The sequence below is a fragment of the Molothrus aeneus genome, chromosome 17 (assembly GCF_037042795.1).
Source record: "Molothrus aeneus isolate 106 chromosome 17, BPBGC_Maene_1.0, whole genome shotgun sequence".
Taxonomy (NCBI): Eukaryota; Metazoa; Chordata; class Aves; order Passeriformes; family Icteridae; genus Molothrus; species Molothrus aeneus.
The window spans coordinates 285,592-306,876 of NC_089662.1; the positions used below are offsets into that span (position 1 = coordinate 285,592).

The 21,285-nt window shown below is 39.9% G+C and overlaps 1 protein-coding gene across 11 annotated transcripts in view; it reads left to right on the forward strand.

The window, feature by feature from the left end:
• The window catches only part of PHF20 (PHD finger protein 20), a 71,684-nt gene that overhangs the window by 4,960 nt on the left and 45,439 nt on the right, over window positions 1-21,285 (forward strand). For 7 of the 11 annotated variants that reach the window (XM_066561824.1, XM_066561832.1, XM_066561828.1 and 4 more), the window contains exons 3-10: window positions 3,913-3,961; window positions 5,512-5,640; window positions 9,891-10,005; window positions 15,583-15,754; window positions 15,962-16,046; window positions 16,750-16,829; window positions 20,240-20,624; window positions 21,014-21,121. In XM_066561824.1, the coding sequence (XP_066417921.1) occupies window positions 9,923-10,005; window positions 15,583-15,754; window positions 15,962-16,046; window positions 16,750-16,829; window positions 20,240-20,624; window positions 21,014-21,121 (913 nt within the window). In that variant the 5' untranslated portion in view covers window positions 3,913-3,961; window positions 5,512-5,640; window positions 9,891-9,922. Of the gene's footprint in view, window positions 1-3,912; window positions 3,962-4,437; window positions 4,643-5,511; window positions 5,641-9,890; window positions 10,006-15,582; window positions 15,755-15,961; window positions 16,047-16,749; window positions 16,830-20,239; window positions 20,625-21,013; window positions 21,122-21,285 lie in introns of all 11 variants that reach the window. The other 4 variants (XM_066561826.1, XM_066561829.1, XM_066561827.1 and 1 more) reach the window with 2 other exon arrangements.

Genomic DNA, 21,285 nt, shown 5'->3' on the forward strand with positions numbered 1-21,285 from the left:
ACAATGGAGAGTGGACACTGACAGTGAAGTATTTTGGCCTGAACGCACCATCACAGAGTGCTACTGTGCCAGACGTGCTGGAACTTCAGTATGACCCGAAGTCCAGGGCAGCAAAGTGGTGCCACCATTGAGATTGCCAGTGTTTTTCTCTATTCCTTTAGCAGCAGAGTGCAGGCCACTGTTAGTTTTTACCTGGAGTGGCATCCAGTACACCTAGAAGCGGCTACCCCAGAGGTGGAAGCACAGTCTTACCATTTGCCATGGACTGATGTAGGCTGCACTGGAAAAGGGTGAGGTTCCAGGGTTCCAGAACACTTGTAGTACAATGATGACATCATTGTATGGGGGCAACACTGCAGAAGAGGCTTTTGAGAAAAGGGGAGAAAATAATCCAAATCCTCCCTAAGGCTGTTTTTGCCACGATCAAGGACTTGCCCAGAAAATTCAGTTCCTCGGAGTAAAATGGCAGGATGGATGTTACGAGAGTCCAGTGGATGTGCTCATCAAAGTAGTGTGTCCAGACAGCAAAAAGGAAACACAGACTTTCTTAGGAACTATGGGTTTTTGCAGGATGCGTATTCCATAAGATAGTCAAGATTGTAAGCCCTCTCTGTCATGTGACATGGGAGAGCAACAATTTTAGGTGGGATTCTAAACAACAACAAGTTTTGGACAAACTCAACAGAAGATTGTGCAGCAGCCTTTGGGCTACTCAGGACAGGATAAGATGTGAAAAATGTGCTCTACGTTGCAGCTGGGAAGCGTGGTCCTTCCTGGAGTCTCTGACAAAAAGTGCCCATGGAGACTTGGAAGACAACCCCTGAGGTTCTGGATTTGCTGATAAAGAGGATCTGAGGCCTGTTACACCCCAACTGAAGAAGAGATCTTGACAGGTTATGAAGGGGTTGGCACTGCCTCAGAAGTGATTGACACTGAAGCACAGCGCTTTCTGGTATTCAGACTGACAGTGCTGGACTGGATGTCCAAGGGAAATTCCCTTCTAAACATCATGTCACTGACATCACGTGGAATAAGTGAATGGCTCTGACCATGCAGTGAGCTCAAATAGGAAACCCCAGTCACCCAGGGATCTTGGAAATAATCACAGTGGCACGAAGGCAAAAATATCCGTACCATCAGAAGAGGAGGAGGAAAAGGTGCCCCATGCTAAGGAGACTCCACCATATAATCAGCTACCAGAAAATGAAAAGTGATGCTCTCTTCACTGCTGCTTCCTGTCATACCATAGGGACAAATTGGAGATGGAAAGCTGCCATTTGGAGTCTTACACAGTGAGTTGCAGAAGCTATTGAAGGACAAGGTGGTCGTTGCAGAGCTGAAAGCCATCTAGCTGTCCTCAAATATCGCTGAATGAGAGAAATGGCCAATATCCTACCTCTGCATTGGTTTGTGGATGGTGGCAAATGCTGGGGGGAGGGGGGCTGGACCAGTGAAAAAAGACCAGTTGGCAGTGCAGAGGGAAACCCATCTGGGCTGCTGAAGTGTGGCTGCCTGGGTAGAGAAATTGACTGTAAGAGTATGTTGTGGAGATGCACACATACCCAGGAGTTGGGCTACTGAAGAGTATTGCAACAATGAACAGGTGGATCAGGCTGCCAAGGTCAAATTGCCTCAGGTGAATTATTTCTGGCTTGGTGGGCGGCCCGTGACACCTTGTGTCATCTGGAAAGAGATGCAACATTGGACTCATGACTGTGGGGTGGACTTAACCATGAATACCATCTCCAGGTTATCCATGACTGTGAAATGTGTACTGCAGTCAAGCTGGGCAAGTGGGTAAAACCACTGTGGTATGGGGGGGAATGGTCAAAATATAAATATGGGGAGGCCTGGCAGATTAATTACATCACACTCCTGCAGACCCACCAAGGCAAATGTTACATGCTGATGGTGGTGGAAGGCACCACTGGATGGGTGGACCTACCCCATGCCACACAGCACTGCCCAGAATACCATCTGGCCCTTGAAAAACAAATTCTCTGTCGGCATGGCACTCCAGAAAGAATTGAGTCAGACAACAGCCTCATAGACATCTGAGCCAGATACTATGGGGTTGAGTGGGTGTATCATATTTCTTAACATGCACCAGTCTCTGGAAAAATTGAACAGCATAATGGACTGTTAACAACCATATTGAAAGTAATGGGTGGGGAACCATCAGACATTGACGTCTACACAGAGCAAAAGCCACCTGGTTAGTTAACACTTGAGGCTACACCAGTCAAGCTGGCCCTTCACAATCAAAACCTCCACATTCTGTAGAATGGGGTATGGTCCCCATGAGGGATAGGTTATGAGGAATATATTAGGGAAGACAGTTTGGGTTAGTCCTACCTCAAACAAAGGCAAGCACATCTGGCGGATTGGTTTTGCTCAAGGACCTGGGTGCTCTTTGTGGGTAATGCAGAGGGACAAGGGAACATGATGCGTACCTCAAAGGGATTTGATTTTTGGGTGAGAAGAGTCTGTAATGTTGAATTGTATAATATTGGTTGGTGAATAATAGTGCCACTGTGTGCCATAACTGCAATTGACAAAGGTGTATAGACTGCTCCAGATATACCAGTCGTGAATTCCTGATGCAGTTTGCCACCAACCCTCTTGCCCTAGAAGACCTCTATGATGGATGGAATCCACAGTCTTGGACTAAATGAACTCAACAGACGTCTTGGAGGGACAGCCATTAATGATGGAAATGATACCCGTGCTTTTGTAGATACCTATGTCTGTGTGTATATATATTTATGTGTGTGTGTGTGTGTGTATGTGTATAGTTGGAAACAGGTAGGATTTGGACATGATGTATGTGGTACAGAATAAGGGATGGATAATGTCCTAATAGCCAGAAGAGGGTGTGGCTAGAATCTGATGTGGATATGCAGAGGGGTGTCTGTGTGTTTGTAAGGGTCTGTTAAGCATCTCTCTAGTTTGGATTACAGCAGCCTGCTGACCTGTACTGAATGAAATTCTGCGCCACCTCACATCATTTTCTGGGGACCGGGGAAAGGGATCCCTTCCAGGTTGGGGTGGTTTGGGTGTGGTCAGATTAAGTCAGGCTCTGCACTGAGCATTCACGTGTGTATTGCTTGCCTCTCTTGTACACTTCTTAATACCATTACTTTTACAGTTCATTTTCTTATCTCATTGCTGTTTTCAGTAAACTGTTCTTATCTCAACCAATGATCTTTATACTTTTGTGCTTCTGATTCTCCTTTCAGTGGGAACACTTGATGGAAGAGTACTATTCCTAAACCACAATAGGTTCTATGCAGCTTCAGTTCAGGTAGAAATTGGGAGCAATGTCATTACAGTGCCAAATCTGCAGCCTAAATTGGGCTTCTGGGAACAATTCAAATGGCTGTCTTTCCTACTTCTGCAGTGTGAGGAAGCCTACATGTATTGACAAGAATTGGATTTGTGGATGAAGAAGCAATTCTGAGAAACTCTTGTAGTTTGTTCTTGTATTAGCAAAACACAGCTCCTTCTGCCATGTGGTGAATGTAGATTATCCAATTGAGTATGTCTTCACTGACAGGAGCGGACTGCATGCTTAGTATGTAGTTAGTTAATACTGCAGTACCTGTTGCACTAAAATAGGAGTAATCATAAAGTTACTGGTGACTTTTAGTTGACAACAGATAAATAAATGGTGGAGAAATATGATGTAGATATGCAGAGAGAATGTCTTTGTGTCAAGGTCTTTTAAGAGTCTCTCTAATTTGGATCACGGCAGCCTGCTGACCTGTACTGAAATATTTTCAGATTAAATTTTTGTTCTAGAGGTGTTATTCTATTATGCAGCTACTGTTGACTGTAGGGAGAATATTTTTTTGAACTCTGAACTACTTTTAGTCTCAGAATTCACATGTTTTTGTTTTTCCTTTCCTGTAGGTACACAGCACTGGTTGGAATGTTTGCAGCAACATAAACAAGTTTCTTGGTGAGTATAAGCATAGATCCTTTTTTAATTTCCTGAAGCTTTTGAATTTTGCTTTAAAATTCAGGTTTTACTTAAATACTATCACAGAGCTTCTGCAAGACTTATCTGCATTGAATTCTTGTATTCTTAAAGGCTGCCATTTTTTCCTTAAACTGAAAATAAACAGCCTCATTAAAGTAGGTTTTCATTAATATTGCTTTATTTAGGAAAAACTTAATTTATTTTATGTGACTTAAACCTTTTTCCAATTTCTTCCTGTTTGTTCAGTGCTTAGGTGCTTGTTTTTTATCTTTAGTGTTTACAGGAAAAGAAACCAGAACATAGGACATGATCAAATGACTGAAAATAATTGTTTTCAGTAATGACTATTTATTTCTTTAATTGCACTTGGTAATTCAAATAGATTTCATTATATATTTTTTTTCTGTTAAATTGCTTATATTCCTAATTTCTGCTTCCATGTTGGTCTATCCCAGTCTCAGCACCAGTTGAAACTGACAGCACAGTTACATGAGATGTTGCTGAGGGGATGAAAATGACGTTCTCCCGGCTCTGTAATCTCAGGAAGTGAGGATCTTGTTCAGAGGGTCATTCATGTAACACCTTTTCAGTTTTGTCACCGAGTACTTTGGGATGGTCATGGTTCTGCCTGAGGAGAAGAGCAACTGTAGATTTTTACTGGTCAGTTCTCCTAATCTACTTGTATAAACTAGAGAAAAAGTAGGAGACTGAAATCAAGTACTCAAGTCTTATGGTTTGAGGGAATGTCAGTGGTGAGGAATAAGCCGTTCAGCATTCTTGTGACAGAGATGATAAGTATGAGTTCAAACCAGTTTCTGTTTTGCGTGTCTCAGAGTTCACCTGTGTAGTTGTTAATTGAATCTGGGAAGCTTTTAAACCAAGTAAGTGCTGGTGAATATGTAGTTGAGGATGTTACATTGTGCAAATAACAACTGCATATAGTCCTGTGTCTTATTTGAAATGTGTCTTTTGGATAGAAGAAGGGGGGTGATGCAGTATTCCTTGAAATTTGTTGCAGTGTCAGGTCTTCCTGTCTAGTTTAAATCTTTCTTGTTCCTGTTACTTAAAAAAGCCCCAAACCCAAAAACTTGCCTGAAGATCTAAGCATTGTGGTTTGAAACACTGCTGTGAGGGACATAATCTGAAATTTATGGTCACATCCAAAACCTGTGAAATGATACACAAAACCATCCTGAGGCAGGAGCAGACATCCTTGGATGAACAGGGGCTGTTCTTGGGTTAACGTGTTTAGCAGGTACAGGAGTTTTTTATCTGTTTTTATGTGTAGGGCAAAACACAGTAAGGCATGGTAGCACTGCTGCTGTAGTCAAAACTTGCCAGGCAGAGGGTGCTTTGTCTGCAGGCAATAAAAGTCTATTGTAATCAGCTTACCAGTACCAATACAGTTTTTAAGTGGTGCTTGTGAGACTTCCACTTAGTCTTCATAAGATGCCATGAGGATTGTATAGTATAAATGGTGTCTGTAAATACTGTTTGCAGTCTGATATCATACCTTTTCTCATCTGCAGGTGTGTGGTTTCAGCACAGCATGGCTATGGTCATCCACTTGCAAGTTGTTCCGATTGTGGTGGGGACCATGAACTTCTCTGGACTGACCATTCCTGATGGGGGCGTGCATATTGTAGGGGGTGAACTGGGTGAGGCTTTCATCATTTTTGCCACTGATGGAGACGTGAGGCTGGTGTCATGGGTGCAGATGATAAAAGGTCAAAACGAACTACATTGGCGAGTAAGAAAAACCTGATGTACAAAATGTGAATGGACTTAGTCCTTGGCAGTTCCATACATAGATGTGCAAGCAGATTTGGAGCAGTGGTGCTGGAGAGGATGGCAGAGTCAGACTTAGCCTTAGGCTTTGTGGAGTCAACTTTGTCCTAGAAGGAAACAAAACAGACTTGTGTTGCTTGTCTAGGAGTGGCAGTGTTGCCTGCAGTACCCCAGGTCAGCAATATCTGTGCTGCATCTCCAGGGAATACAAGACAGTCTCTGGGTAATTGCTTTTACTTCCTGGTTTTGCCAGTGCTTTTTATTACCTGTCTTACCCTGTAGTCCTGAAGAATCGCCACCAAGGTACTGAGTGCTTCCTAGGAGCTGGGACAGCAAGCTTCCCATCCAGAATAAAATAGAAATTCTCAGTGCAAAGTAGGATTATATTTATGCAGACTGTCAAAGTTGATTGTGCTTCTTTATCAGGTCAGAGACCTGTGGGTTTTTTTCATGGTGTTCCTCTTTTTTTCTTTATTGTATCCTTATGGCAGACGGAGGGAAATCCTTGGGTTTGGCATGGATGCACAAAAGAATGAAAGAAATAGGCTGAGTTGTAGAAGTGAGTTGCATTTCTTCTGAACTGCTTATGAAGCAGCACTGAGACAGAATTAAGTTTGAAAGTGGGGCTGATTTTAAGGAAAGAGTTTTGGTGTGACGCTTTGTAAAGGAATGGTTTAATCACTCCATGGGGATTTGGAAAATAGTTTTGCCAGGGTAGGTGTGGTTTGGAAAAGGCTGCAGTGATTTTGCAGTTTCCACAGAGGAAATAGGAGGAGAGGCTGTTATTAGTGAAAGTTTGGCATAACTGCTTGGGTTTGCTCTGTCTGATAATATGAAGCAGATTTTCAGTTGCCAGAGAAGCCCACTTCTGTTAGAACTTGGTGATATGCCAGGTTTGGGTCTCTGGAGAGAGTAAGAACAGCTACAGTTGAAGGTGTACAGGACATGCACTGTTAGCAGAGCAGAAAGCCTGTTTTAGGAGTCAAAAACTCTGATCCCTGAAGGGATCAATATTAATGTATTTTCCTCTGCATTGCCCTGAGATAAGTGTGCCTTTGTCACTGATATCTGTCTGATTAGTTGAATATCTTTAAAAGTTAGATTATCTTATGATGACTTTGATGGAGAAGAAAAGACTGTGTCTTTTAAATAACATGTATTTCAATAATACAGATTTATAAACATTTTGTTTTGGAAGTAGTGACTTATCTAAATCCTGAAATACTTGGTACTGAAACAGATCTGATCTTCATAGAGAAGTAAGACATTATTTTCTGGTGAAGAAAATTTTAGGAGAGATATTCTGGCAAAATATTCTTATTTCCAAGTTGTAGCTATGAATGTCTCATCAGTCTGGGGTTGTTTGTTGACAAGCTGTTTTAATGTAGTTCAAGGTTTTTAAGCAATATTTGCTGGAGAGGACAGGGGCAGAAACATAAAACCTCAAAGCAGGCAAGCCCCTGTGTTCAGTGCTTGCTTTCTGAGAAATGAAGTTATCAGTATGGTCATGATCATGCTGGTGAAGCATATTTTGGCGCTGCCTCTTGGCCTAGTTTGTGCAGAGCCATGTCATGGTTCTCAGTAAAAGTTGTGTCTCATGGTTTCAGTCTCACTCTAAGGCTGTATATTTTGGGGTAAAATGGTTGAGACCCTCTACTGAGTAATTTATCTCATGTAATGTTCTGCCAAGTATACATCTGCTTGAGGAAACCATTCCTGAAATTGGCTGTAAATGGAAAAGCCAGCCTGCTTTCATGGTCTGAGGAGCAGGACCACAGTGCAAGCCAGTGGTAGGATGTGAGAGAAAACCCAAAGCAGCCCAAGTTTTGTAACTTCGGAGCGGAGAGAAATGAAGACTTGGGGAGGAGGGGCCAATGATATGAGATTTTTTTGATCACAAAATTTTTTCTCTCTTTCGATTTTGTGACCTGCCTTCTAACAAACTTAGCTGAGTTAGTGAAGTGCAGTATGTGTGTGCTTATACTAATGTTGGTGTTAGCTGACTATGACTAGATGCGTTCAGATTTTCATGGAATGTGCTGCCTCTCTAACTGATTAAATAGCTCTGGCTGTTTTCTTCACATTTCCTATTAGCTGTGATACTCATATTTTTAAAATATTTGAATGAAACCATAGTAAGACCTTCTGCGCCAAAATGAATGTGTTTATGGAAGCCCTAATGTGTGTGATCCTGTTACTGAAGTCAGCAGATGTGTATGTTCCTCTCCAGCCCCATGGAGGTGAGCTGAGATTGAATCCCTTTCATCCAGATGGCAGCTCTTACTGAGGAGAACCACTGTGGGAAGCTGAAATAGTGCACTGAGAGTGCCTCTGGGTTGGCTTTGCACGTCCCTCCTTAGAGAAGAGGAAAAATAAGCGTACTAGGGAAAGAATCACCTTGCAGATATCATTTCTTCAAGTGTTAAGCAAAATGTATGTCTGCTCAGTGTTTGGAGGCATGAAATTCCCTTGCTAGAGTGAGAAAGGGATATTTTAATAATGTAAATCTGCAAAGAAAATAGTGGCTATTTGAGGTGTCAGTGGATAAACGTCTTAAAGTATAGCTTTGCACTTGCTGCCTTTTTTCTTTTTATCAAATTCTACCTTCTGATGCAACATAAACTGTAAAACCCCATCCATCTTAAGTTTTTCTTAATTTCCTTTCCCAATTAAAAGTAATGGACTCCTGCCCCAACCATTAGAAGACTGGGCTGATTCAGATCCAGTGTGATACTGTGAGAGCTCAGTCCGATATCAGATATTACTCTAGGAAATTAATTTTTTTCAGTTCCTAGGTGGCTAGAATACTTTGTCTTTTGCTGTGAATCAGACTTACAGGCAATAGTATTTTTCCCCCTATACCCTTGCAGGATGCTTTAATAAAGGTGAGGATCAGTCTAAAAGCACTGTTTTAGAGGAAGGCAGCAGATGAACTTTTGGTAGAGAAGTGTTTTTGCAGTGTGGTGATTGAATGGAACGGTTGGGCTGTCTCTGTGGTCAGCCCTTGGCAAATGGCCTGGCCTAAAAGTGTGGTGAAGGAGTAGCTTTTCCCTGTCGTAAACGATATTCCTAAGGATCTTTGATTTCTGAACCACACTTGAAATTAGAGGACTTCTTCAGGATGTTAATATTTTTGTAGATGCAGCTTAGTTGACACCATTGCTATTTATGCCTTATGTGAACAAAAATACTAGTGCTTATTGCTGTGCGTGTCTCCTTCTTCATGTAGTGTAAGACTAGGTTTTTTATTTTAACTCAAATCAATTTTGTCCACCTCTAGTTGAATGTTCAAGATACAACCTTACTCTAAGGACAGTGATATTGAGTAAGACTTAATTGTGTTTTTGGATCTTGTGCACTTGAAGACTACAGGAATGGATCATAATTTGTATCTTAAAATTACTGGAAACAACTGACAAAAATCAGGAAAAATAGCTGTTGATCAGACTTTTACACTATATGTACCTTGAGATAAACTACTAGAGCAAGATTTCTTAAACTTTTATATTATCTGTTGGAAACAAATATTAATGAGGACTTTTTTTATATTCTGGTTAAAGCAGTGGAGAAGTTGGACAAAAACAATGCAAATATGCAAGGAGTATAGAGAGTCTTCTAAAATTTGGTTTAAAAAACGACGTATTTCTAATGTCTTTGAACTTTATTGAACTTCTAGTGATGAGGTGACATAGTGTTCCAGAGTTTCACTAATGTGGTAGCTGCTGAAAGATTGTCATTGTGTTTGTTTTGCCCACTTCCTGTTTATTGGATTCCTTGTTTTCATCAAAATGGAGAGGGGGACAGAAAATATTACGAAACTTCCGTCTCATTTGTGAATAAACCCTGGGTTGTGTGGTTCTTAATTGACCTGGAACTTAGACCAATGGACAGAGGCTGAGCTTCACTCTTTCATGGTCCAGTAGCTGCCATTTTGAACATACTTTTGGAATCCTTCTGCAGACTGTCACTTGGGAACCCTTGTTTAAAAGATAATTGCCCCCTTACTTTCTGCAAACCAAAATTACACAGTTCCTTAACATCTGGCTTCTGGGAATTATAGTGCATAAGCTTATTTTGTGTATGTCTTGATTAGTGATTGATATTTAATTGCATTTTTCAGGGGAATAAAATCAGCAGTGTTGATATTACAAAATGACAAAACATCCTCCGAATAGAAGAGGGATCAACTTTGAGGTGGGAGCCCAGTTGGAAGCCCGTGACAGATTAAAAAACTGGTATATTTTTAAAACCATTCATCTTATATTAATTTTAAGTCTTTACTATCTATAACATTTTGTATTGGTTCAATATTTAGAGTCATAGTCATTGGTTTGTAGGAAAGTAGTTAATTTATAGAAGTTTATATACCAGTGATTGAGATGGGCAATAGATGCTGGTATGTTGTGCTGGCCCTCCAGAAGTGTATTGTTGTTGTGTCTGGGAATAGGACTGTTCCTAAATCTAGTTGGACTTCAGGCTCTCATTCTCCTGAATTCACCCTTTAAGTTCTGTGCTATACTTAATATTGCAGAGCAGATATTACGGAAGAATAAATTCTTTGCAGTACAGAATATCCTTGCTGCTTCCTTTCCTGGTGCTGTTGTGAATTCATAGGCTCTAAAATCTGATTGAGTTTGTTAGGCCTGTGCTCATATGATGGTGGTCAGCTTTAGAATTAAAGAATTGTGTGGAGAAACATGTTCCATGCTAACAAGTCTGGTCTGGTGCCTGTCTTGCAGCTCTCAGCTGTGAGGAAGAACATTTTTCTTCATGAACCACTGCATTAGGATGATGAAAAAGAGCCTACAAATTACTTAGGCTAACTTTGAATTTTCTGACTCTATACATTTCAGGTAGTCAGCTCAAAACTTAGCATTTAATAATTCTCAGTGAATGAGAGATAAAATGAAAATTGCCAAAGCCTTCTTAAATACGGGAATTAATTTGGTTTTGTTAGCTCGTTTAGATAACTTCTCTTTCCAGAAGTCATCTGTAGCTGATTTTTATTACGAGGTCTCTGTGGGTTAGATATGATTGTACTTAAAGCTCTGGAACCTGCCCAACAGGTGAAGTGTGCAAAGTCAGTATTGAAAACTATTTGGGCATCTCAGGAGGATGGTGCACTGCCTTAGACACAGGGGATTTATTCCAAAAGGTCTTGGTTGCATGCGGAGCATGTTCTCTCCAGTACAAGGGCATTGGAGTTGTGAAAATGAGAAAACATAGCTCTTTCCATAAAGAACGTAAAATATGAACATTAAATCCTATTCACACATTAATTTGGCTTAGCTGTGTATCCAAGACTTGTGTAGGTAAGCAAAGATCTGAACCTACCTCCATTTTTTATATTCTTGAGTTTTGTTAGTACAGCAAAAAAAATCAGTTAGGCTTACAAAAATAAGATCTCTTAGCCTGTCAGTAATGTAGGCTTTTTAAAGATGCAGTTTGGTGTAGCTGCTGTTTCAGTAAGGCTAATAACTTGTGTCCATGACTCTTATCCTTCTGATGTTTGCTCAACTACAGTGTTTGAGTGTACGTAACTCTTGCACGGGAAAACTTTGTGTGGGGGAATTCAACAACCTGCTTTACTTGCTGCATATCCCTTGGCTTAAATTTGAATTTTGGGTGTGCTATTTGTTCCATGTTCTTTGGTTTTTTTGGAAACACTTGATCTTAAATTACCAGTCCTACACACAATGCTTTGCAACTCCGGTCTCACAACTTAGTTATGAACTCTCCAGTTCTGAAATCTTTTGTTTCCTTGCTAAGCTTTGAACTCTGGATTGTGTACATTTGCATTTTTAGGGTTTCTCAATCAAAATTTTTAAGAGCTGGGGGCTTAGCAAAATTGTCAGTGGGTGTGGATTTATAGAGGTCAGCAGACTGGTTTTTTTCTCTGCTGCTTACATCTGCCCCTGTGCATCTGCCCCAGGACCACTCTGTGATGTGGTTACTGTGCACTCTTCTAGGGGCACAAGATTTTCTGTTTGCTGACACTTGCTCTTCCCTTTGGAGGTCCAGACTTTTCTTGTGTGTACTTTTGTTGCTGTATTGGTGCTAAAACATAGTCACAAGTTTCCTGTTTAGTTAAAGTGCTGGCTTTGATTTCTGTTCTCAGTACCAAATACATCAGTCAATTCATCGCCCACTATTACCAGTCTATTGGCAGTGATGCTTTGGAAAATATTTCATGTCAGAGTGCCATATACCTCTCTTTCATGTCAATGGCTTGTGCTCCAAATTGCTAGTTAAGGACTTCCAGGGTGTTTGGATGTGTTGTCAACCCTAATGAAGAAAAAACACTTTATGCCAGCAGAGTAGTCAGTGTGGAGCCTGCTCCTTCTCAAAGTGCAAAGTGAATTTTGCATCTTTACTGCGCATTCCAGAGGTTGCTTTGTTGTATTAGGAATCATAGCATATTGGCAGTGCACTGCAATTCCTAGTGCAGTTGTCTGTCACGTCCTCTACTTTGAACTCCAGGGAGCACAGTGAGAACTTTTGGTGTTTCACTTTAGGTTCTTAGGGCTTGGATTGATGCATCAAAACTGTCATGAAAGATTTGTCTGTTGGCCTCAGGTTGCTATAGGGAGAGAGCCTCTGTGGATGCTGAGAGGTCTCATAGTGCTGGAGTTCAGAGGATGGAGAGAGACTGCTGCAGTAGGGCAGTCTGGGGATGCTGTAGCCATGGACATGGGCACACTGTTGCAGCTGAATTGACTTTTTGAAACCTTTTGCATTGAATCATTTAAAGTGATTGAGTGGTGTCTAGCTACAGCCTCTCTTACTGAAAAGAGGATGACTGCACTGGGTGCCTGCAATAGGCAAATGATGTTACCTTTTGTTACTTTGATATAATGATATATCCAAGTTTTTCTGTGTATTGTCTGAGTAAAATGGATGTGAAGGGGCTTTTGATTATGGTTAGAGCTCTTGAGTAATATTGAGTATGGTGCTACCCTGTTAAGATTCAGATTGTCAGTCCCATGAGTTCAGTTTGTTCATGCTGTCAGGAATTGGTCTCTAAGTACTAAAAAGATGAACCATTGTAACTGTTGTCGTTCATGGTGCTGGTTCTCCTGAATGCTTCCTTTCCTCTCTGCATTGCTTTGACTGCACTAAGCTTGTCCCTTCCTAGTTCCAAGGGAGTTTGGTATGTAGGAAAAGAGAAGGGAAACAGACCTAGTCCAGGGAATTTCCAGATATTTACCTCTTCCCAGAAGAGGATAGTTTTGCCCCTCCTGTATGTTGCAAGATGTTGTCTCCAATTTCACAGTGTTTCAGATAAATACTTAAATCAGTACCATTTGGGGTTTTCTTACCCAGGATCCGTTTAGCTGTCTTGAATATCCATTGAGTCAGCTGAATACTTCCAGTTGTGGTTTGGGGGAGGATGTGTTGGGCCACCCTGGACATATCTTAGTTGTTCTCTGGGGCCTTATCTAGGCTTCAGCTATTGGCCTTTCACTTAGTGTATCCTCTCATAGTATTTTTTTTTAACAAACAAGTCTGAAGTTCTTTGAAGTTACCCCTCCCCTATGTATGTTCTTTGGAGGAAGTGTATGGGTAATGTTCTGTTACTCTTTATAGGTCTGTGAGCACTTGTGCCTCCTGATGTAGTGCGCTTCCTCAGTTCTATAAAAGGTGTGGGAGGAAGGAAGCTTGGCCTGTCAGTCCGTAGTGCTCAGGGCTGTTGAGAACCTATGAACCTTTCTGTGACCCTTTCTGTTTTGTTTAGTGGCTGCCAGTGCTCTCATCTGAAAGGAAAGTAGTGTCCTGGTGTCAAGGTCTGTCAGAGTTCCTGGGTAGGTCTAGCAGAGCTTGTAACAGGTTTACTGCTTCAGTCAAGAGCGCTGAGTGTATGTTAACTAGTTTATTGCTTCAGAAAGAGAAGATGTTGAGACTTTGCAGCGTGTTCTCCAAGAACTGAAAGCTCTAGCTCAGCCACACTCAGGTAGACTGAAATTTGGTTTCATTGTCAGATACTCTTTTCTTAATGATCTTAACTCCCATTAGTGAAGTGGGATAGGTGCAGATGGTACTGATCTATGATTCTGGGATGACACTTGTGGTGGAGAAAGTTCCTTCTTTTGCTGGATGTGAAGCAGAGAGCAGTCTTGCATCGTTGAATTAGCTGGCTCTTGTAACTTGGGCTTGTCTCATCTCAGTGGTAGAAAGTGGACTGTGCTTCCTAGAGGTGGCTGTCTGTTTGGACAGGATTATTAGCTTCGTACTGAGTCAGCACTCTGCCCTTTTTATTAGCTTCCTCTTCATCATTGAAAAGTCTAAACGAGTCCTAGGCATACTGCATTCCTAATGGCAATGGCAAGAGCACCCTTCTGGCTGCTCTTTTGTTGAGAGGATATGGGATTTCTTATCTGGTTTTGCTGCTCTCAGATTGTAGAGAATGGGAGGCTGATTTTTGTCATTATCTGTACTTAGTGATATCCAAAAATAATGTTTAGGTTGTGACTGTAACTACTGCCCCCTCAAGAGCTTGTGGAGGATAGTACTTGAGTTACATAAATACAAAGTATATTGACTGTAACAGGAAGAAAGTTTTTTTTTTTTACAAGAAGTTGGTAGCCAGTTACAGATGTCCCTGCCATAAATGTCTCCCATTGGAATTCCTGTTCTCCACAGCCTTTGCTGCATGCATTTTGGTAATACATGGGGATGAACTAATGGCAAAGCTTGACATGTGTAGCAGCAAGTATCCTTAGTCTGTAGTTGCAATGTAAGTCTCTAGTGTGGCCTATTCATAGCTCTTTGTGAAGTCATGACTGGACATGACTTAGATCTGCTGGAGGATTTCAGTTGTACGTAGATTTGCTTTCTCTTTGTATAGGGTTGTAGAACAGTAGCCTGGGTTGCATTTGTGTCTTAATTCATACATGTCTAGGCTTTACTGTTGGTATCATGCTTGATCTTTTTGACATGCCACTTCTTTCTACTGCTTGTTCTATCTTTCAAGTGTGGTTTACCAGATAAAGAATACTTGTGGATTTGAGTTTTGTCTTCAGCCCTTTGTTCAAGAATTCACTGAGGCCTTGTCTTTCTTCCAGAATACTGAAAACACCAACAAATGGAAATTTTCTCCTGATGTTGCTATTGTGGAAGGGAAAGCTTTGTACTTGGAATGTTTCCTTCAGTTGCAATAGTGAAATAGATGTGATTCTGAAATCTGTACTGAAGTTACAAATTACCAATGCAATTTAAAGAAATACAGAGTTTGCAAGGTCTTCCTGATCAGAAACATTTGAATTTGACTCATCTCAGATTCCCCTACTACTAATGTACTAAGAAGTTTATATTTAAAAATCCCAGGATTTTGCAGATGAAATTTAACTTTGAGATTCTAAAACTTAACTTACGTTTAGTGCCTGCAGGAATTTTGGTGTTATATTGGTTTATGATGCCTGGTGATGGGTATCTTAGAGAAGTGAGTGTATTGGCACCCAAGTGTTAGTCTTGATAAGAGTGAACTGAAGCTATTGATTTTGTAAAATGTGATATGTCTAGATGTAGGGAAGATCTTTCTGACTTCTGAATCTGTAGTTAAATTTTTTTTCCACACCCAGAGTAAGAACTCCTTAGTTGTCTTCTCTTGCTGCAGCTAATGTTTGCATTTTGTGTTCAGTTTTGGGTTTTCTTATGTACTTAGCTCTGTCATTATGTAGCATCTTTATTGTTTATAGAAGTGGTACATCAAATTAAAACGATTGGAGGAGCTAAACTGAGGTTAATTTGTATAAAGTGTCTGAGACAACTTACCTTACTCATAATTAAAATATTTCAAATCTACCTTTGACTAGGTATCCAGCACACATTGAAGAAATTGATTATGAAGAGGGCAAAGTACTTATCCATTTCAAGCGCTGGAACCATAGATATGATGAATGGTTTTGTTGGGACAGTCCTTATTTGCGCCCCCTAGAGAAAATACAGTTAAGAAAAGAAGGATTGCATGAGGAAGAAGGTTGTGCAGTAAGTGGAAATTTGAGAATATTTGTAATGGTTTAGTGTCCGTTTGTATGAATGATGACCTTTAAAATGCTTCACTGTTGCTGTGTTACCTTCTGTGTAAATTTTGATTTCCTCTAAACATTGGAAAACTAGTAATTGAAATGTTTTAATAAAGTTGTATGTTTCAGTAATTCTCAGATAAAGACACTTTTAACTACTGTTTTGTAGGGATTTCATATCAATGATCGGGTATTGGCATGTTGGTCTGACTGTCGCTTCTATCCAGCCAAAGTTACTTCTGTTAACAAAGATGGTAAGGATTCCTGGTTTTGTCACACTTAGTAGTTATGTATTTCTAATTGTGCTGGAAACTCATTTGGGGGAGAAGATACTACAGCAGATGGAAAACAGCTTTGAAAATGCAATTTTGTGTTTTAGATGTGTTTTAGTCTGTCATTAACTTTTTTAACCTCTTACCTTGTTTACGAGAAAAAAGCTTTCTGCTGGGCTATCCAGTCAGTACTTGCTTTAAGTATATATGTGAGAAAAGTTGTTTCTTAAATTTGTTTTTATTGCCTATAAACTGCAATAAAACCTGTTGTCAGAGCTGCAAAATCCCCTTAAAAATCAGAATGGGAGGGGGAACTGTGAATGATTCGTTTTAGTTCTGGGCTTGCTTTAGATTGTCTGTGTTGTAAGATCAAGGAGAAAAGAACTGTGTGATTATATATTGCAATTATCCACCAAAAATATTTTGGGGTTTTGTGAGTAAGGTGCATCTGGGGAGCAATTCTAAGATGAGACACGCACCTTTATTTTGACCAGAATTGTTTTGGATCACTTTGCCGTGTCTCCCTGGCCTGTGATAAGAGCTCTGTGTTGAGGATTCTGACAACACAGGTAAAGCAGCTTTCATCTAGGGCTGATTGTGCAGCTGGAGTGTTGGAGCTATTAGCTGGTGCTGTGTTAAATACCTGCTGATCTTTGAACTCTTACACTTTGTTTTCATATTTTAGGTACCTACACTGTGAAATTTTATGATGGTGTAGTTCAGACAGTCAAAAACATTCATGTCAAAGCTTTTTCCAAAGATCAGGTAAGTATGGTGCTTGTGCAGCTAGTGTATTCTTAAATGAGCAGTTCAGGTGGCTGGATTTGGTGAATTATATAATGTGAAATTAATGAAAAATCTTTACTGATAAAATACACTATGTCTGAAATAAGGTCCCTTAAAATGAAAAAGGGTGATGAATATCTCAGGAAAGGGAAAAGGGGACTTCATTTCTCTTTCATTAATGGGAATCTCTTAAAATGAAATGTGAATCTTTGTGCTGTGATTTGCAAAGCTCTCAGGTTCTTTAAATGCACCTTTTGAACTAAAGAAGTAATAGGTATATAAGTAAAACAGATTTCTAAAAGTCATTGGAAAATTCAGAATGTACATACTAAAGTTATTGGTAAGGTTTTGAATCACACTGTGATTGTTTTACCTGTTTGCAATTACTTTAAATATATATATATATATATATATTAATATGTATACATTTATACACACATATATATTTAAAAATAAAGGAGTGACAGCTATGGAGTGGACAGAAACTGTTCTTTTCCAAAGTAACTGCTTAATATTTGTGAGGCACTTAAGGAGCATGGCTATTAGTATTTCACCTCACAGCTTTGAGAAGGTCAGCTTTTTTAAACTATTCTTGTTTCTTTTGTGTGGTTTGGCTGTTTTACCAACCCTTCACTTGCTCAGCACAGTGGGTTCAACCTTCACCTCATGATAGAAAGTAGTAGTGAGCCATTACATTTTAAAAAATGAAATTCTCCTGCTGATGGTGAGGAGGAAGAAGTGCTGCTCTGTACTTTGATTTTCATATACAGGCATGTAGGAAAGGCTGATCAAGTTCTGGTCTTGAGTAACTTGGTTAAAACTTCTGAAATAAATGCTTCAGAATAATTTTCATTACAGACAGGGTTTTAAGTCTGATCTCTTGTCACGCATTTCTGTGTGGTAACTGTAGTATGTGGGGTTTTTGGTCATACTCTCTGCCTTTAGTTTTCTGAAACTTTAAGTTTGAGCAAAGAAATTGAATCTGTCCCCCCAGTACAAGTCTTAAACACAGATTCCAGTAATGAATGTCATTGGTACAATTTATATTTGTCGCTGTTGTGGAGAGGTATGGCAGTCCTCCAGATTTCTGTATCTGCCAGGCTGGATTGGAACACTGTTTCACGTTTGCCAAAAGTGCCCTTGATAGCTTTTAAATGGTTATTGTTGTGTATGGTGGAAAGTTGACTAATACTCACAAGTGAACTACTGCAGAATCTTCATTTCCATGAGAAATGTTTTTATGATATTTAGCGTTAAATAAATGGAGTTGAACAATCTGAAGAAATACTCTGCATAAGTAAACAAAAATATTTTGTCTCTCTTTTAGGAAGTTTCATGATACTGCATAGCTTTGGAAAGTTCTGAAAGGAGATGAAAAGGGGTTTTTAGTTGGTTCTTTCTGTTTTCTCCTTTTATCCTTTGTCGAAGATTTCTCTCAGCCCAAGAGAATCTCTTTAATTATGCTAGAACATTTTTTCTGTCCTTTAGCATAAAAAAGCATAAAGTGAGAATTTCCTAGTGAGCTCTACTTATACAACCAGAAGTAAAGTTTGAAAAAAAAAAACCAAACTTGAGCTACCAGAGTGCTCAAGAATCAGAAAAAACAGGTACAGCAGTAATGTAGCAGCATGTTGGAAATGGAGAGGAGGTGTCTTTGTGCCTGTTCTTCAAGAGGAAAGAGTGTAGTCATGAAGGCAGACATGGCTCAAATCTTAGTACTTGTTGAGGAAAAAAAAAAGTGCTCCCAACCATACAATTCCTGAAGGGAGCAACATAAGCAGGTTTTTTACAGTATTAATCTGTCCCTGTGTAGAGTATGTAACTGGCTATGTTGAACAGTGGTGGTAAAATTCTAATGACCTGTAACTGTAACAATGTGCCTTTGCAAGGACACACAACTTTTAAGAGTTCAGGAACACCAAGAGGTAATTCAGACATACTGTATTCATGATTCAGTTTCTTGAGAATATTTTGACTAGGATGGCTTAGGAGTGTTCCAGTACCACGTATTTGATTCAAATCAGATGGTTTTGTAAGCATGGGAGGTGTTGAAATGTAGTTGCCTGAAGGTTGTTTTTTGAGGTGGTAGGTGTTCATTTGTTTGTTTGGGTGGGTTTTTTGTTTTGTTTGTTTGTTTTTCCCTGTTGTTTGAGTTGCTGCTCCCCTGAAGCTTCTCCTGTAAGGAATTTACAGAATACAAGCTTCTAGGATGTCTGGAAAAAGGAATGCTCAGACGTGTGAAAGACTTCCTTCCCATTTACCTGTCTGTTTTCATGGAATATACAGAAATTTCATTTCACGCTTTTAAACAGTGACATTTTTTAAAATCACATCTGTACCAAGTATAGTTGAAATAATATTATAGAGGCTGGAACAGATTGCATGTTCACCATTTTAATGCAGCAGTATTATTTCTTAAGGTTACAGTCTGAAAATACCTTAAAAGGTATCACTTCATGTAAGCCACAGATAGACAGGAATGCTGGAGTGGGATAAGGCAAGATGTAGTGCAGTACGAGGAAATAGTCAGTCTTAAGTGGATTCTCAGAATTTCATATGGCTTGAATCACGTGTTCCACTTCATTTCCCCAAGAAGGTGTTGAGGTATTTAGTCTTTCCGGTCCTCTGATCCTGGGTCAAAGTTCAAGATTGTTGGGCCCTATAGAATTGTGTCTGGGAAGAGCATGGTTGCTCTTTAGTGCTTCAGTTAGGCTACAGGAAGAGAGAAGTTAGTTCAACTAAAAGCAGTGTTGATACATGACCAATATAAATTATTAATCTGTGTGCAAAGGTAGAAGATTTCTGTTCATCTAGGACAGCCTGTAGCAGGATCACTGGAAGGGGAAAAAAACATAATCAGCATGTACCATCCTCCCTGCCTCTTCCCAGTGGTGTAAAGCCTGATCACAAAAGGGGGAGGACATGGAGTACCCTTAGCAATAGTAGCAGCAATGATTAGTGCAAGCAAACTGTGTGTCGGTTTTGAATGAGACTCTTCTGTGAAAGGAAGAGAGTTTGCACATCCAAGTGATTGACCTGTCTGCTGTTTTCTCTGCTCCTAACTCCCACTGTTTCTGCAGTGTCCCAAGTAGGTTTTATGTAGTACTGCACAAGCTAGTAGGGCCCCAGCCTACTTCTGGGAGCAAAGGAACAGCAAATGTCTTCTGCCATTGTGTGGTGAAGAATGGTTTTCTTGCCCTGTCCTGTTCACATTGCACTGGTCCTTCACCAGTTCAGGTGCCTCTAAGTTTTAATCTGTGGGTTGCAATAGAGTGTGTACTTCTATCACTTGAAAAACTGGACAAAGATGCAGGTCTGCTAAATACAAAGGGGAGGGGTGGCTTTTAGACTAGAGTGAGTTGATTTTCCTGTCATTCTCTTTATTCTAGAATATTGTGGGTGATGCTAAGCCTAAGGAAAGAGGTAATGAAATTCCATCATCTCCTGAAAACCAGAAGTTTAAAGAGCAGAGGAAAGCAACAGGTAATGCAAAGAAAGACGAAGATGAAAAGACATTAAAGACTGAGAAACGAGTTAAACAACCCGATAAAGAGGGAAAATTTGTAGTCATCTCGGAAAAAGGCAAGATCTCAGAAAAGAATATATCTAAGAATGGAAAAGAAGATAAAGAGAATATATCAGAGAATGATATGGAATATTCAGTAGATACACAAGTTGAGAAGAAGCCTGAGAATGACAAGGTAAAGAGTCCACAGGAAAATGCGAAAGAAACTAAGCGAAAGCGTGGCAGACCACCAATAACACCTCCCACGGGTATGTAGCCAAGCTTAAATGTTTAGGCATGTACCAGAACACTTTTAAACTTACTTAAAGGAATAAGCAGTGTCTTGCTCTTTCACAGCCTAAATCTCTAGAAACTCTTAAAAAACTTTTAAGTTCATCTTCGTTCAGGACAGTCAGGAACATGCTGAAATTTGGAGCCTTGGTGGTTTGGTCAGAGATTGGATTTAGGCAAGTAACCATCACGTAATATAAAGCATACCTGTCGCAGGGTTAAATACTACTATATGGGTTTTAGAAGGCCATATGAAGCTGTATATATGCAAGTGCTGTGTTTTAGATTGTGAGGCTTGGGAATTTGTGTTAAAGTGTTTCACAGCTTTGTATTCAATCAATTTTTCTTCTGTTATGTAAATATGTAGAGCCAAGTTCTCAGACACTGCAGCCCATAACTTTGGAGTTAAGACGTCGGAAAATACCTAAAGGATGTGATGTTCCATTGAAGCGTCCCAGAATTGAAAAAACATTGTGTGAGTTTTTTGATATTCAGCTCTCACACTGTGTGTATGTGTGTGTGTGTGTGTAAATATAAAAGTTCTTCAGGCTTAATGGGTGGGGGAGGGATAAAACAGCTCTGGTATTAATCTCGAAATGTGATAGATGCAATGACTGAAATGCAGCACCTGTTTTTCAT